The sequence below is a fragment of the Dendropsophus ebraccatus genome, chromosome 9 (assembly GCF_027789765.1).
Source record: "Dendropsophus ebraccatus isolate aDenEbr1 chromosome 9, aDenEbr1.pat, whole genome shotgun sequence".
NCBI classification, from domain to species: domain Eukaryota; kingdom Metazoa; phylum Chordata; class Amphibia; order Anura; family Hylidae; genus Dendropsophus; species Dendropsophus ebraccatus.
Genome location: NC_091462.1, coordinates 60,848,032 through 60,861,930, shown reverse-complemented (window position 1 = coordinate 60,861,930; position 13,899 = coordinate 60,848,032). Strand labels below are relative to the sequence as shown.

General features: G+C 41.0%; 1 protein-coding gene across 4 annotated transcripts in view; it reads left to right on the top strand.

Moving 5' to 3' along the window:
• PTH2R (parathyroid hormone 2 receptor) overlaps positions 1-13,577 on the top strand; it is a 264,780-nt gene extending 251,203 nt beyond the window's left edge. For 3 of the 4 annotated variants that reach the window (XM_069985313.1, XM_069985312.1, XM_069985316.1), the window contains one exon: positions 12,869-13,577. In XM_069985313.1, coding sequence (XP_069841414.1) covers positions 12,869-13,264 — 396 coding nt within the window. In that variant the 3' untranslated portion in view covers positions 13,265-13,577. The remainder of the gene's footprint in view (positions 1-12,868) is intronic. The other variant, XM_069985314.1, reaches the window with a different exon arrangement.
• Positions 13,578-13,899: the final 322 nt, after the last annotated feature.

Below are 13,899 nucleotides of genomic sequence, written 5' to 3'. Positions count from 1 at the left end.
TTTTGACCGCATCAAAACCATGAAAAACAGATACAGCATTGTAAGAAATCATCCTAACTATGCATAAGGCTAGGTTTGCATAGCAGTTTTGTTTCTGTTAGGCTACATTTACATCAGCGTTTTTCTTTTTTTCTAACGGATCCGTCTATATTAATTAAACGGATGAGCATAAACTGATGAGCAGACTGATGCAAACTGATTGCAAAATGTTAATCTTTTTTTTAATGGTCCGTTTGTATTTTGGTTTAAAAAAAAATGACCTTTGTACATCAGTTTGCATCAGTCAGCATCCGTTTTTCTATCGGTTTATTTTTCTTCTTTGGCTGCTTCTGCGCATGCTCAGTGCATAAACGGATGAAAACAAACGGATGTGAACGGAAATACCTTCCGTTTTAGATCCGTCCTCATTGACTACAATGTAAAAAAAAACCGGAAGTGCACTTTCGTGCAGTTTTTTGAAACGGAAAGAAAAATACTGCAAACACAATTTTTTCCTCCGTTCAAAAAAGCGGATCATGAACGGATTGCATGCAAACGGAGCACAATTAGGGCAAACGGAGCACACTAATATATCATGGAAATCTATGGGGATTTTAACGGATTCGACAGTTTCTGTTTTGCTTACTCCAAAACGGAAAAGGTAGACGGAATGGTGCCGGATGGTCAAACACTGATGTGAACGTAGCCGTAAACATTTATACATTCAAAAAAGAAAAATGCATATGTTAGCAAATGGCAGCATAAAGTTTTGGACACTTTCCCTTAAAATCTTTATTGCTATGTGTAATCCTTTCCGCTAACCTCAAAAGGGTTCCCAGGTACTTCTAAAGCTTATATGAAATCTAGTCCCTCTACATACGTTGTGATCAAGACACCTAGCCCAAACTTGTAAACGTTGTGTTTTCATGCTGCTTTTATGTCTGGGTGATTTGCAATAAAAGGAACATTTTACTGACTCTTTCGTTGCTGGATTGCATACTTTCCAATAGTCCCTCTATTATAGTGATGGTAAACCTTTTAGAGACAAAATTAAACCCAAAACCTACTAATTTATGACAAAGTGCCAACACAGTATGGCTATATTCACACAACATCATAAATAGAGAAAAACAGCCGATTTTGCTATTTGAAATGTCCGTTTTTGCAGCGATTTAACTGACTGCAATGGTAATACATTGAAGTCAATGGAAAGAAGGTACTGTGGTACAATGTACTGAATAACGGACATTTTTACAGCGGACGTCAAAATAATGATCATGATCATTATTTTCGGATGTCTTTTGCAAACAGCAGACATTTTTATTAGTTGTTCAAACACAATTTTTCTTTTGTCACCGTTCTTTCTCAGTTTTTACTAATAAATTCAATGGACTTTTAAATTAAACCACACCCAAAGGACAATTAGTAACACCAAACTAGAATAATGTACAAACACCAGTCATTGGGGAGGCCAGACAGCTAAATGACATCCGTTATTTTAGACTTAAAATGATGGACGCCATTTTAAATCGAGCTGAAAAAACGTTGTGTGAACATAGCCTAATACTGTACAGAGCAGGGACTCCCATCAATATGACAGGAGTACGGGCTTCTCTGCAGTAGACAGCAGTGATCTAGGCATCACTACTTACCTTCTTCCTTAGGTATGCGGTGGAAAACATACATAACAGAGCAGCCAAGTGACCTCCTTTTTTCTTCCGCAGTGCAGGTACTGATAAATTACATCATTGCTTCTGCATTGCATTGAGACAAAGATCGAAAAGGCAAGCCTTAAAGAAGAATTCCACCCACCCCCCTGAAAAATAAAACCTATTAGCACATTGAGGAATCAGTAGTGACTTCCTCTCTGTGCATTTTATACCTGCTCTGGCTGCTGTCAGTGCCCCCTACCCCCTATCTTCTAGCTGATTGCTGCTTCTACATCCTGTCTAAATTCTTGTCAGTACCTACAACTCCCAGCATGCCTCACTGCACTGTCTGCCTCCCACTTCAGTCACCACTCACTCTCCGCCCTCTCTCTCTAGTTGGGATTACCTCCCTACCTCCCTGGATCTGTGGCCCTCCCCCATCTTATGTGCAGCCTGCATTGTAATTGACCCTTTCCTGGCTGTTTGCTGAGGTACTAAAAGTATTTCTTCAAGCTGGAATTCCACTACTAGTGATACAAGCATCTTAGTCACCTGATATTTCATAATAGGAGTTGTAGTTTTGCTAGTTGTGGAATTCCATTTTGAAGTAATATAACTACCACCACCATCATCACGCCTTATAAATCGCATATGATGGGGGTGTAGTTATGCAAACTTATTGTACAATTTTCATAACTGTAACCCCTATAACATTCTGATTATAAGGCGTGATCATTGTAGTAGTAATAGTCGTGTTTCTTCAAGATGGAATTCTACTACTAGAATAATTAAAACTCCTATTATGATCTACTAGAGGAATTCCATTTTGAAGAAATACAACTACTATTACTACTACCGCCATCATCATGCCTTATAATCAGTATATAATGGGGGTTGCAGTTATGAAAATTGTACAGTAAGTTTGCATAACTACACCCCCCATCATATTCTTGTTATAAGGCACGATGATGGTGGAAGTAATCGTATTTCTTTAAGATAGAATTTCACAACAAGCAAAACTACAAATCCTTGTTAAGATTTGCAGAATAAGATGCTTGGCATTGTAGTTTTGCTAGTTGTGGAATTCCATCTTGAAGTAATATGACTACTACCACAATCATCATGCATTATAACCTGCTTATGATGGGGGTGTAGTTATGCAAACTTATTGTGCAATTTTCATAACTGCAACCCCATCAAATACTGAATATTAGGCATGATGATAGTGGTAGTAATCCTATTTCTTGAAGATAGAATTCCACAGAACTACAAGTGTTCTGTATATGATCATTGTGCTATATAGTATACAGTATATACAGCCTCGGACTGGGCCACCGGGGAGTCGGGGAAACCCCCGGTGGGCCCCTCCCCCTTCCTCCCTATTGGTGGGCCCCTTAACAGGAGGCTTCCCGTTTATTTGCTCAAGGCCCCATATGCCGTACATTTCTTCCTGCAGCTGCAGAGTCCTGTCACCTGGTCACTGCCTCTGTATATGTATATGTATGAGGCGTATGGGCCGGGCAGTGACCATGGTGACAGGCAGCAGTGTAATGTGGAGCGCGGTGTCTCTCTCCTCTCCCGGCCCCTCCCCCACCTCCTCCTCTCTGGCTGCTCAGTGGGGACACAGCCGGAGGGGAGAGGGCCCCCTGCAGCAGCTATGACAGGTGGCCTGTAACAGAAGGCCTCCTGCTGGGTGATGTCTCTGCATGTGGAGCTCCCCCAGAGCAGACAGGCCTCCAGTATCCAGCTCTCCGGTCGGGACAGAAGGGGAGGGCAGTAGGGATTGTCTGCACACACCATGCAGCTCTCTGATCCCTCCACATACATCTCCTGCACACCTGTCCTGCTCTTCATGAAGGGTGAGTGTGCTTATGTGTGTGCAAATATGTGTGTTATGTCAACATTATGTAGGATGGTGTGTAAATGTGTAAGGGCTGAACTGGGAGGTGAAGGTTCTCTCCACTACAGCTAATACTTTTCCCAATATACTATACTAGTGCTATGTGTCAGCAATACAACTACTACCCTCAATATACTATACTAGTGCTATGTGTCAGCAATACAACTACTACCCTCAATATACTATACTAGTGCTATGTGTCAGCAATACAACTACTACCCTCAATATACTATACTAGTGCTATGTGTCAGCAATACAACTACTACCCTCAATATACTATACTAGTCCTATGTGTCAGCAATACAACTACTACCCTCAATATACTATACTAGTGCTATGTGTCAGCATGTAGTTGTATAGCTGTGTCAGCACTAGTATAGTATATTGGGGATAGTAGTTGTATGGCTGACATAGCACTAGTATAGTATATTGGGGATAGTAGTTGTATGGCTGACATTGCACTAGTATAGCATATTGGGGATAGTAGTTGTATAGCTATGTGTCAGCAATACAACTACTATCCTCAATATACAATGCTAGTGCTATGTGTCAGCCATACAACTACAAGTACTACCCCCATAATACTATACTGTGTGTGTGTCAGCTATACTACAGCTACCCCCAACATACTATACTGTGTGTGTCAGCCATACTACTGCTACCCCCAACATACTTTACTGTGTGTGTGTGTGTGTCCGCCATACTACTGCTACCCCCAACATATTATATTGTGTGTGTCCGCCATACTACTGCTTCCCCCAACATACTATACTGTGTGTCCGCCATACTACTGCTATCCCCAACATACTATACTGTGTGTCCGCCATACTACTGCTACCCCCAACATACTATACTGTGTGTGTCCGCCATACTACTGCTTCCCCCAACATACTATACTGTGTGTCCGCCATACTACTGCTATCCCCAACATACTATACTGTGTGTCCGCCATACTACTGCTACCCCCAACATACTATACTGTGTGTCCGCCATACAACTACTACCCCCAACATACTATACTGTGTGTGTGTCAGCTATACTACAGCTACCCCCAACATACTATACTGTGTGTGTCAGCCATACTACTGCTACCCCCAACATACTATACTGTGTGTGTGTGTGTGTGTCCGCCATACTACTGCTACCCCCAACATATTATATTGTGTGTGTCCGCCATACTACTGCTTCCCCCAACATACTATACTGTGTGTCCGCCATACTACTGCTATCCCCAACATACTATACTGTGTGTCCGCCATACTACTGCTATCCCCAACATACTATACTGTGTGTCCACCATACTACTGCTACCCCCAACATACTATACTGTGTGTCAGCCATACTACTGCTACCCCCAACATACTATACTGTGTGTCAGCCATACTACTGCTACCCCCAACATACTATACTGTGTGTCCACCATACTACTGCTACCCCCAACATACTATACTGTGTGTGTGAGCCATACTACTAATAACTCTAACTACTTTAATAAAAACAAAAAAAGGGGAAAAATTGGCATCATCGCATGTGTAATTGCACTATTAAATTATCACCTTCCTAAACTCGCATGGTATACAGTGTTTGCAAAAAAACTAGTAATGCAGTGGTACCTTGGTTTAAGAGTAACTTGGTTTAGGAGCGTTTTGGTTTAAGAGCTCACAGTTTTTCAAAATTGTGACTTGGTGTAAGAGCATTGCTTTGGTGTAAGAGCTCCCTGTACTGGGTTGGAGGAGGAGTGGGGGAGGGGCATGGTCTGCATAGCGGGGTCTACAGCCCTGTACTCTGACCCTGGAAGTCTCCCTCACCTTCCAATCATAGCAGATCCACTTCAGGCTGGGGATTACATCAGGGGACAGGACTGTGGGGGTAATCTCTTCATAGCTGTAACCCCTCTCTCCTTGGACAGAGAGTGCTGTTATACTGTGCCCACATCTGCCCTGCTGATTCCTTCATGCTCGCTGCAGTATCTGTCTGCCCTTGTGTTTCCCATCCTCTCCATTACTGTACAGTAACTTATAATATCACATATTCTGCTGTTTCTGAATGTTTGTTTCATCTGTTTTACATGTTATTCAGAATAATAAATCATTATTTTGGGGGTGTGGAACCAATTGTCTGCATTTCTATGATTTCTTATGGGAAAATTTGCTTTGGTATAAAAGAGTGGATTTGGAATACAAGCGCGGTCCTGGAACGAATTATGCTCGTAATCCAAGGCACCACTGTACATGCAAACACGGTACCGAAAAGCTGCAGACCATGGTGCACAAAAATAACTCTCAGACAGCCCTACAGGTTGAAAGATTAAAAAAGTTATGGCAATCAGAATACAGCAATTTTGAACAGTCTTAAGATTGGGGAGCATTATATCTGCAGTCGGGGGGGGGGGCATTATATTGAATTATTATGGGGGTTATATGCTAAGTACCGAAATGGTATCAAGTATCAAAATAAAAAAGTTGGTATTGGTATTAAACTCAAAAATCTGGTTTCGTGACATCACTAATGTATATAATGTCATGCACTGTATGTTATACACATGTGTGATGTGTGTGCGTATATATATATATATATGTGTGTGTGTGTGGGGTGGGTGTATATATGATGTCATGCTTTTTGTGCATCAGGTCCTCCTGTTCACATGAAAAAAATGTTCTAAGGGTGCCTTAACACACACTGGATCTGCAGCGGATGATTTGATTTGGAGCCTCTTCATAGGGGGCAGGGAATTCCCACCCACTGGGGGCGGGCCGGTTGACCTCCAGTGCTTCAGCACGGCCTGGTACCGCTGGATAGAATGGCGCCATACACAGGAACCGGGCCGCGGTTCCTCATGACGGCGCCGTTCTATCGGTGTGTTAAATTCAAGAGGATGTACCTGGTGGTACATCCTCTTTAAAGGGGTGTTCTCACCTGCTAACATGCAGCACACAGCAGTGAACTGAATTTCTGCAGACGAGAAATTCCCTTTAAAAAAAAAAAAACATTCTAAACATTCTATGCTGTTTGCATATGGTGCCACTAAACGATTGCATATGTGACTGGCAATGTGCATGCATCGTTGGTAACATACACGGGTTTATGCAAAGTTGCTGTACTAATGTTAAAGGTTTGGCGCTGGTTGTGTCTTTGTATGTAGGGTGGGCCCCTAGAATCAGTTTCCCTGGTGGGCCCAAGGTACCCAGTCCGACACTGAGTATATAGCACACTAATCATATACAGACCGGAGGTCTCATACTGCAGAGAGGTCTGTGACAGGTCACCTCACTCCTGTGACTTGTCCTTCCTCTCCTGCTCCTGCCTGAGATGTTATCAAGGTGAAGAGGCTCACAGCAGGCTGGGGGAGGGGAGGAGAGCAGTGTGTGCTGTAAGGAGGTGCCGTGTCTCTGCAAACATGATGTTATCTCAGTGTGAGCAGGCAGAGGAAAGACAAGTGACTTGTAACAAGAAGGTCTCAAGTCACTCGTTCCCCCTCAGTCTGCTCACATCTGAGATGTCATCATGTTTGCAGAGACGCACACAGCAGCAGTAGCAGCTCCAGGACTTCCAGTGTAGCCGAGAGACGCTTCCAAGTGGAATAAAACTGCAGGGGTAGCAATATTATTTTCCCTTCATTGCTCAATCCAAGTTAGTTCTTCTTACTCTGACCCAAGGAGGAGATATGTCATAGTAGAGGGTACCTTACAGGGTAAGTTGGTTGTCTTTTGTAACCTTTAGGCCTTATGCACACGTCCCGTAATTTACGGATCCGTATTTACGGATCCGAGTTAGTGCACATTGATGTCTATTGGGCTATTCACACTATCAGTAGCAGAAATGGCTGAAAATGTATCCTGAAAAAAAAAGGACATGTCCTAGTGCGGACCTGGTGCGGACCCATTTTTTTTTGCGGATCCTCTTATTGAAATCAATTGATTACAGATTGTAACATGTTGGCATCTGTATTTCCGCAAAAAAATACGGATGAAGTGCATTGAAAAGCCGTGAGTAGTAAAAAAAATGGAATTACGGAAATACGGATGGAATACGGATGTCCAATCCGTAATTTCTCATGGGTTGTTTCAAGACCAGAAAAAATTACTGAACGTGTGCATAAGGCCTTACACTCCTAATAAGGCACAGATACCTTTCATCCATAAGGTTCTATCACTTTTGGCCAAATATCCTTCACCTCCACGAGTGATTGGTGGAAATTTTAATGTGCCTTTTTCGGACACTAATGATAGGCACACCATTTTAGCCAAACCCCTATCGGCTGATCAATCTAAATTGTCAGTTGAATACCTTTGGGGATAGATACACATTTTACTCCCATCCCCACAAATCCCACTCTAGAATTTACTATTTTTTCGGTAACGTCCCCATTGTTCATCTCCTCAGGGCATCCCAGATAGACCCCATCTCCTGGTTTGATCATGGACCGGTAATATTGGACTTAGCGGCCTTTACATTACTTACTCGTAGCTGTCACTTGCGTCTGAACAATAGTCTTCTCAAACATCAGATATCTAGAGATTCTATAAAGCAGTGTATTGCTACCTACTTTACTTCGAATGAGGGTTCAGTTACCTCAGAGGCAGTTTTGTGGGAAGCGCACAAAGCTGTGGTGCATGGTCACTGCATAGCACCGGGCTCTCGCCTAAGGGTGCCTTCGCACGTACCGTATCGCTGCGTTTTTAATGCTGCGTTTTTGCTGCGTTTTTTACATGCGCGTTTTGATTTTCACATGATTTTCATGTGAAAATAAAAATTTGTATGTAAAAATCGCACCAAAAACACAGCGTTACAGTACGTGTGAAGGCACCCTAAAGAAAGATAGACAACTTGCTATTACAGACCCAAAAAAATGTATACAGGATCTTGAATGTGACTTAGCCTTCCGTCCCTCCCTACTCACCCTGTGCAGACTGACAGCGGCTCGAGTGCAACTGAAGGAGTTATCTTAAATATTTAGGTACGCGTCTGGTGCTGACTTACTCCTCCCTGTGCTCTGCTAATTTCCCTTTTCTGAGAGATAAAATCTTTAATGTCTAAGTGACCTTCACACTACATCTCTCTCCTGGGTCGCATTGCAGCTGTCAAAATTGCAGCATTGCAGCTGTCAAAATTTCATCCAAACTCCTTCCTGTGGCATTACTCTGGCCATTTGGTCTACCTGTGCGGCTAAATATAAACTTTTCTCCCCTTTACTCCTTCCTCCTCTACCCTGATTTCCCCAGGTTTAGATTCACACACTGTTCGAGTTTGGCCTGCTCAGAAATTGTTTCAATTTGCTGACATAGTTGACCCACTAACTCATACGCTGTTACCCTTTGAGAAATTGGTGTAGAGGACGGACTTACCGACTACTGCACACTTTTCTTATCTAAGACTGCTCCAGTTTATGCTGACACGCTTGAGCTTTCTCACTGTTTCAAAACCATCCAGCTTTGAACAATTAATGCGCATGGGCACTTCTGCGACTGGTTTCATTACCTTTATCTATACTATCCTGAACTCTCTGGTGGGAGGCACCCCTGTTAGCCATAAATACATGGACAAATAGGAAGTGATCCTAGGTAGGCAACTTACCCCAGAATGTTGGAGTATTGTGTGGGACAGAGCGGCCCCCTCTTCTATTTGTACAACCTACAAGGAAACTCACTACAAAATATTGATGATGGGGTACCACACTCCAGAACTCCTACATAAGCTTAATAGCTTGGTCTCTCCTTGTTGTTGAAGATGCCTGAGGGAGACAGGCTCCCTATTTCATATTTTTTGGGACTTCCCACTTATTAGGCGGTTCTGGGCTGAATTGTGTAGCTTATCCTCCACAGTTTTGTCACATAGGATCCCCCTTGATCCAGAGGTCTGTCTTCTTAACCTTACCCCTAAGACCTTGGGTAAAAAACCTACTAAATTGCTGCTAGTTATAGCTTAGCGCAGCTAAATCACTTATCGCCAGGTCGTGGAAGCAGACCCCCCTCCCCCCATCTCTGACTTGTTTAACAGACAGAATGAGAGAATTGAGATCCCTAGAATGTTTGACAGCTTTGCTAAATCATAAAATGGGCGCATTTGAAGTTATCTGGTCCCCTTGAATGTTTCCTTACTACCCCTTCCTGAGATGAAACTGTCACCCCCTGTGCTCTTTTTCCCTTCTTCCCTTGTCTATCCCTTTGTCTTGTTGGTGTCTTGTGAAGTTAAAGATCCGCTCCAACTGTATTTACAGTGGTTGATGTTTTATGTGGTTTTGTTACCATTCCTCTATGGAAAACATTTTGAAAGTGTCTGAAGATTCGGAAACGATGTATACTGTGAAATGCACTATTTCTATTAAGGACTTTACTAAACGGTTTTGTAAGGATTTTTCTTGGTTTTCTATTTTTGGACACTACTCCCTATTTGTTATGTATGTAATGTAAACAAAAACGAAACCTTTAATAAAAATACATTTTAAAAAAAACCTGAACATGTAAACATACTGAAAGATTTGATTAATATATTACGCTAACAGGACACTAATTTTAGCTGATCCCATAACTGTTGGGCCTTTACAGTTTATAGTCTGATAATGCCTTCTTGAAAAAGGGCTTTGAAAGCTAATGGAACACACCATGATGAGTAGTCTTACATTACAATCAGAATATTAATTCCCATTTACTGCATCAGTGCACAGAATAATAGTACACAATGCTGAGACTGTGATACTTGCAATGGCACAGCTTGAAGCATATATTACTAAATACTGAATCTTTATACCACCCTGCAGAACAGAAGATAGTGTGCATAAAATTGTAACTAACCCAAACCTGATTTATGAAAGAAAGCACAAAGGAATACACTGATATAGATTTATATTAACTTTGGCAGTGGAAATTCAGACAAGACAGTGTAAAATTTCAAAGTTTAAACCAACAAATTGTAGGCTTACTGAAATTTATAACCTTGATCCTTGGTGCCTTTCCAGTGCAGTTAACCATTTACTCCTCGGTCTGGTAAGAGCGTTAAGAGCACTGCCCATCCCCTATAGTGCCGATCTGCCCCCCCAGCTGCCATGCCCCTTCTAATGACTATCAATGGAGTGAATCGACCTGGGGCGGGCCATGTCGACGCTATGTGTTGAGGCAGTGCTTGTAACAGTGCTCCAGTGTTCCAGATGGTCGTATTGAACCAAGGAGTAAATTACTAACTGCACGAGAAAACTGCCAGTTTTTTGCCACAAATTGAAGATTTTTAATACACACTGTTTTATTTATAACTCTCAATGTGTCCAATTATTTATAATGCTGTCCTTAATACAATTCAGTGGAGCCATCTTAACCCCTTCAGGAACGGACTGATTTTTGTTTTTAGGACCAGAGCCCATTTTTTTTTAGTCAACCTGTCTCACTTTATGCGGCTGTAACTACGTGATGCTATAACTTTTGTTTCTGATTTTGAGATTTTTTTGTGACATATTGTACTTAGTTGTAAAGTTTGGCCACCATGCAAAAAAAAAAAAAAAAATGTAAATGCAATTTTTTCATAAAAAAAAAAAAGGCAAATTAGCATTTTTTCTCATTTTAACTTTTCTGTCACCGTACAGGTTTAATCATGTAATAGTTTTATTTCCAACGTCATTACACATGCGGCTCAGCCCGGATCTTGGCAGTTGCGGCGGGTGCCGGGCTAACACTGACAACCGGGCCCCCCGCAGCTCCTGCAACCATGTCATCCCTGTGATGGATAGCTATGCAGAATAAGATGTGTTAATATGTGATTCAGTGGAAAGGGGTTAATATAATGCAGATTATAAACACATATCCCTTTTTACTATAGGAACATATCCATATATTTTTTTTATATGCCAATAGTCTATCAAATGTATGTGTTTCAGTAAAATGAATAGGATAATGATATTGCCTTAGAGACAATAGCATAGATCCTTGTTTTATGATTTACACAAAATAAAGTATATACTTTTTCTGTAATAGGTCAATGTGTGTCAACACATTCCAAATATTGGCATGTGTTAGCAAACTTCTCACATAACTAAGATATGTTAAAAAAACTGATTGCTGATAGCAAAAAACTGTTAGCTAATTGTTAGCCTCAGAGTATATTCCCTTATTCTTGAGTTCATTTTTTTATTTAAAAGAAACTCCCCTCTTGGACCTTATTATGATCTTTAAAGAGAATTTGTACTGTTGGACTTGTCCCCAAAGTGCTGGTACCATTCTTTAGTGCTACTTATTCAATGAATGGTCCAGAGTCCTAAATGTCTGCTTAAGCCGATATTTGGGATAAAAGCAACTGTACTCCTGGCAGCAGGGTGTCAATGAGGTGGGGCCTTAAGCATTTGTGTCCTAGGCCTGCAGATGATGAAGATGCAGCCCAGGAGCATGACTACAAAAGAAGGAAAAGAGAGAGTCACTGCAAGCCTAGGGTACAGATGCTCTAGGCCTCGCCTCATTGACACCCCACAGCCAGAAAAGTTGTTTTTTTTCTTGAATACTGGCTCCAGCAGACATAAAGAGCCATGCTAAAGACTAAAGGATGGTATAAGTGGTTTGCGCCAGAGGGTTGGCAGTACAAATTCACTTTACCAAAAATAATATTCATTTCTCCATAATTTACAGATTTAGATCCTAACGTCTTCCTGTTAAGGCACACACACACACATTAAAATGAAAATGAAATCAAAATAAAGCAGTAACATAGGTAGAAAATGTGGCTGTATTTGTATTCTAATACTGTGATACATTAAAGTCTAAAAAATCTAAGTCTGTATCTCAATGTATAACCTGTTGGGCTTGAGTTACAGCTGTCATTTCCAATTGTAGTAAGCTATTAAAGCCATTTCTTCAGTTGTCACACTAACTGTGCCTATGTCCCCAGAGTGACAACAATAACATCTGTTCTGGACTCTCTGGTGGTGCATGTATGATGAAGGTTTAGCGCTAAGGCTGCAGATTTAGTAGTTCACAGCGGCTACACTACAATTGGAAATTATTGAAATGCATGCCAAGCCCAATATGTCAATCTAACACAAAAGGGCAGGAATTCAGCGCTCAGAGGTATTGCAGATCATAGGCCATTCCCCTATTACACTTGCACAGCTGATAAAAAAATTTTTTATGGAACTAAAAACATGGAGATTACTTTTGAAGGTATAATATAAAAGCTTTTATTAAAATCTATGGTACAGTGATCAAGGCTGAGAAGCAATTTGTGGCTTACATACATGTATTCATTTTAAACCTTTTCTATTTTATGACAATATTGTTTGGACTCTCAACAGAAATACTAATCCAATTCAGTGTGACATGTGCAAGCTACAAGCCATAATTTTCTCTTGTACTCTCCTTTTAAGGTGCAAACAGAAATTAAGAAAACATGGACAAGATGGAATCTTGCGTTTGACTGGAAAAGCACAACACACTGTGGGAACTTCAGGTATGGCTCAGTTCTGACAAATATAACCCACAGCACTAGCAGTCAGTCACAGATGGTAGCAAGCTCTCGTATGGTATTAATCTCCAGCAAAGTCAGTCGAAGTGTTGGCAAACCGGTCGATGGACACATGAATTTGCCAGGGTATGTGAGAAGTAATTCTGATCAAGAATGTTTGCCCCAGTGGATCCAAGAAGAGGCCAACGAGGATGACGAGAAACAGGTTGATGATATATCCCTAAAGGAAACATTAAAGCCACTACAAATGAACACAGAGGCAGAGATCAACAGAAATCATCTGGAAGAAACACTATAATCAAAGTGGCCCTAAGAATATTTGACCTAAACGGGTACTTTATGTCATTTTTTAATTTTGTTAATATTCAAGCACACATTGTCTAATTTTGTAAATCAGTACTACACTCAGTACTGAAGATCACTGCATAGAATGGGAATAAGCACAATTGTTATTGTTAAAAAAAGATATATAAAGAGAGCAAAAATAAAGAAAAATCTGCTTTAAACATAAAGACCTTTTCTGTTACTGTAACTGTACATTTTAAATAACAGTGCTGTAATTCCATCCATTAAAATATGTATTTCCATTTCCATTAAAATAAAAATCTGGATTATTGTTAAATCTTTCTAGTTCTGATCACACAGAATAAAATATGAAGGGAGAATGTAATAGAATAGTGGAAATAATAGTGGCTTGGTAAAGATAAGACAGATATTATCTATTAATTTCTCACCTAATAGTTCACCAATTATTGGGGGGGGGGGGGAGAATGAGACACTCATAAAAGTTGAGAGATATGCTATGTACAACCATTAAATAGGGCAATACCTTTCTGTGGCCACAGATGGGCAGCCTTTTAATGTACAATATATATTCTATTCCTGCACTGACGTTTTGATTAGAGATGAGCGAACCGATTAGGCCGGTATGGG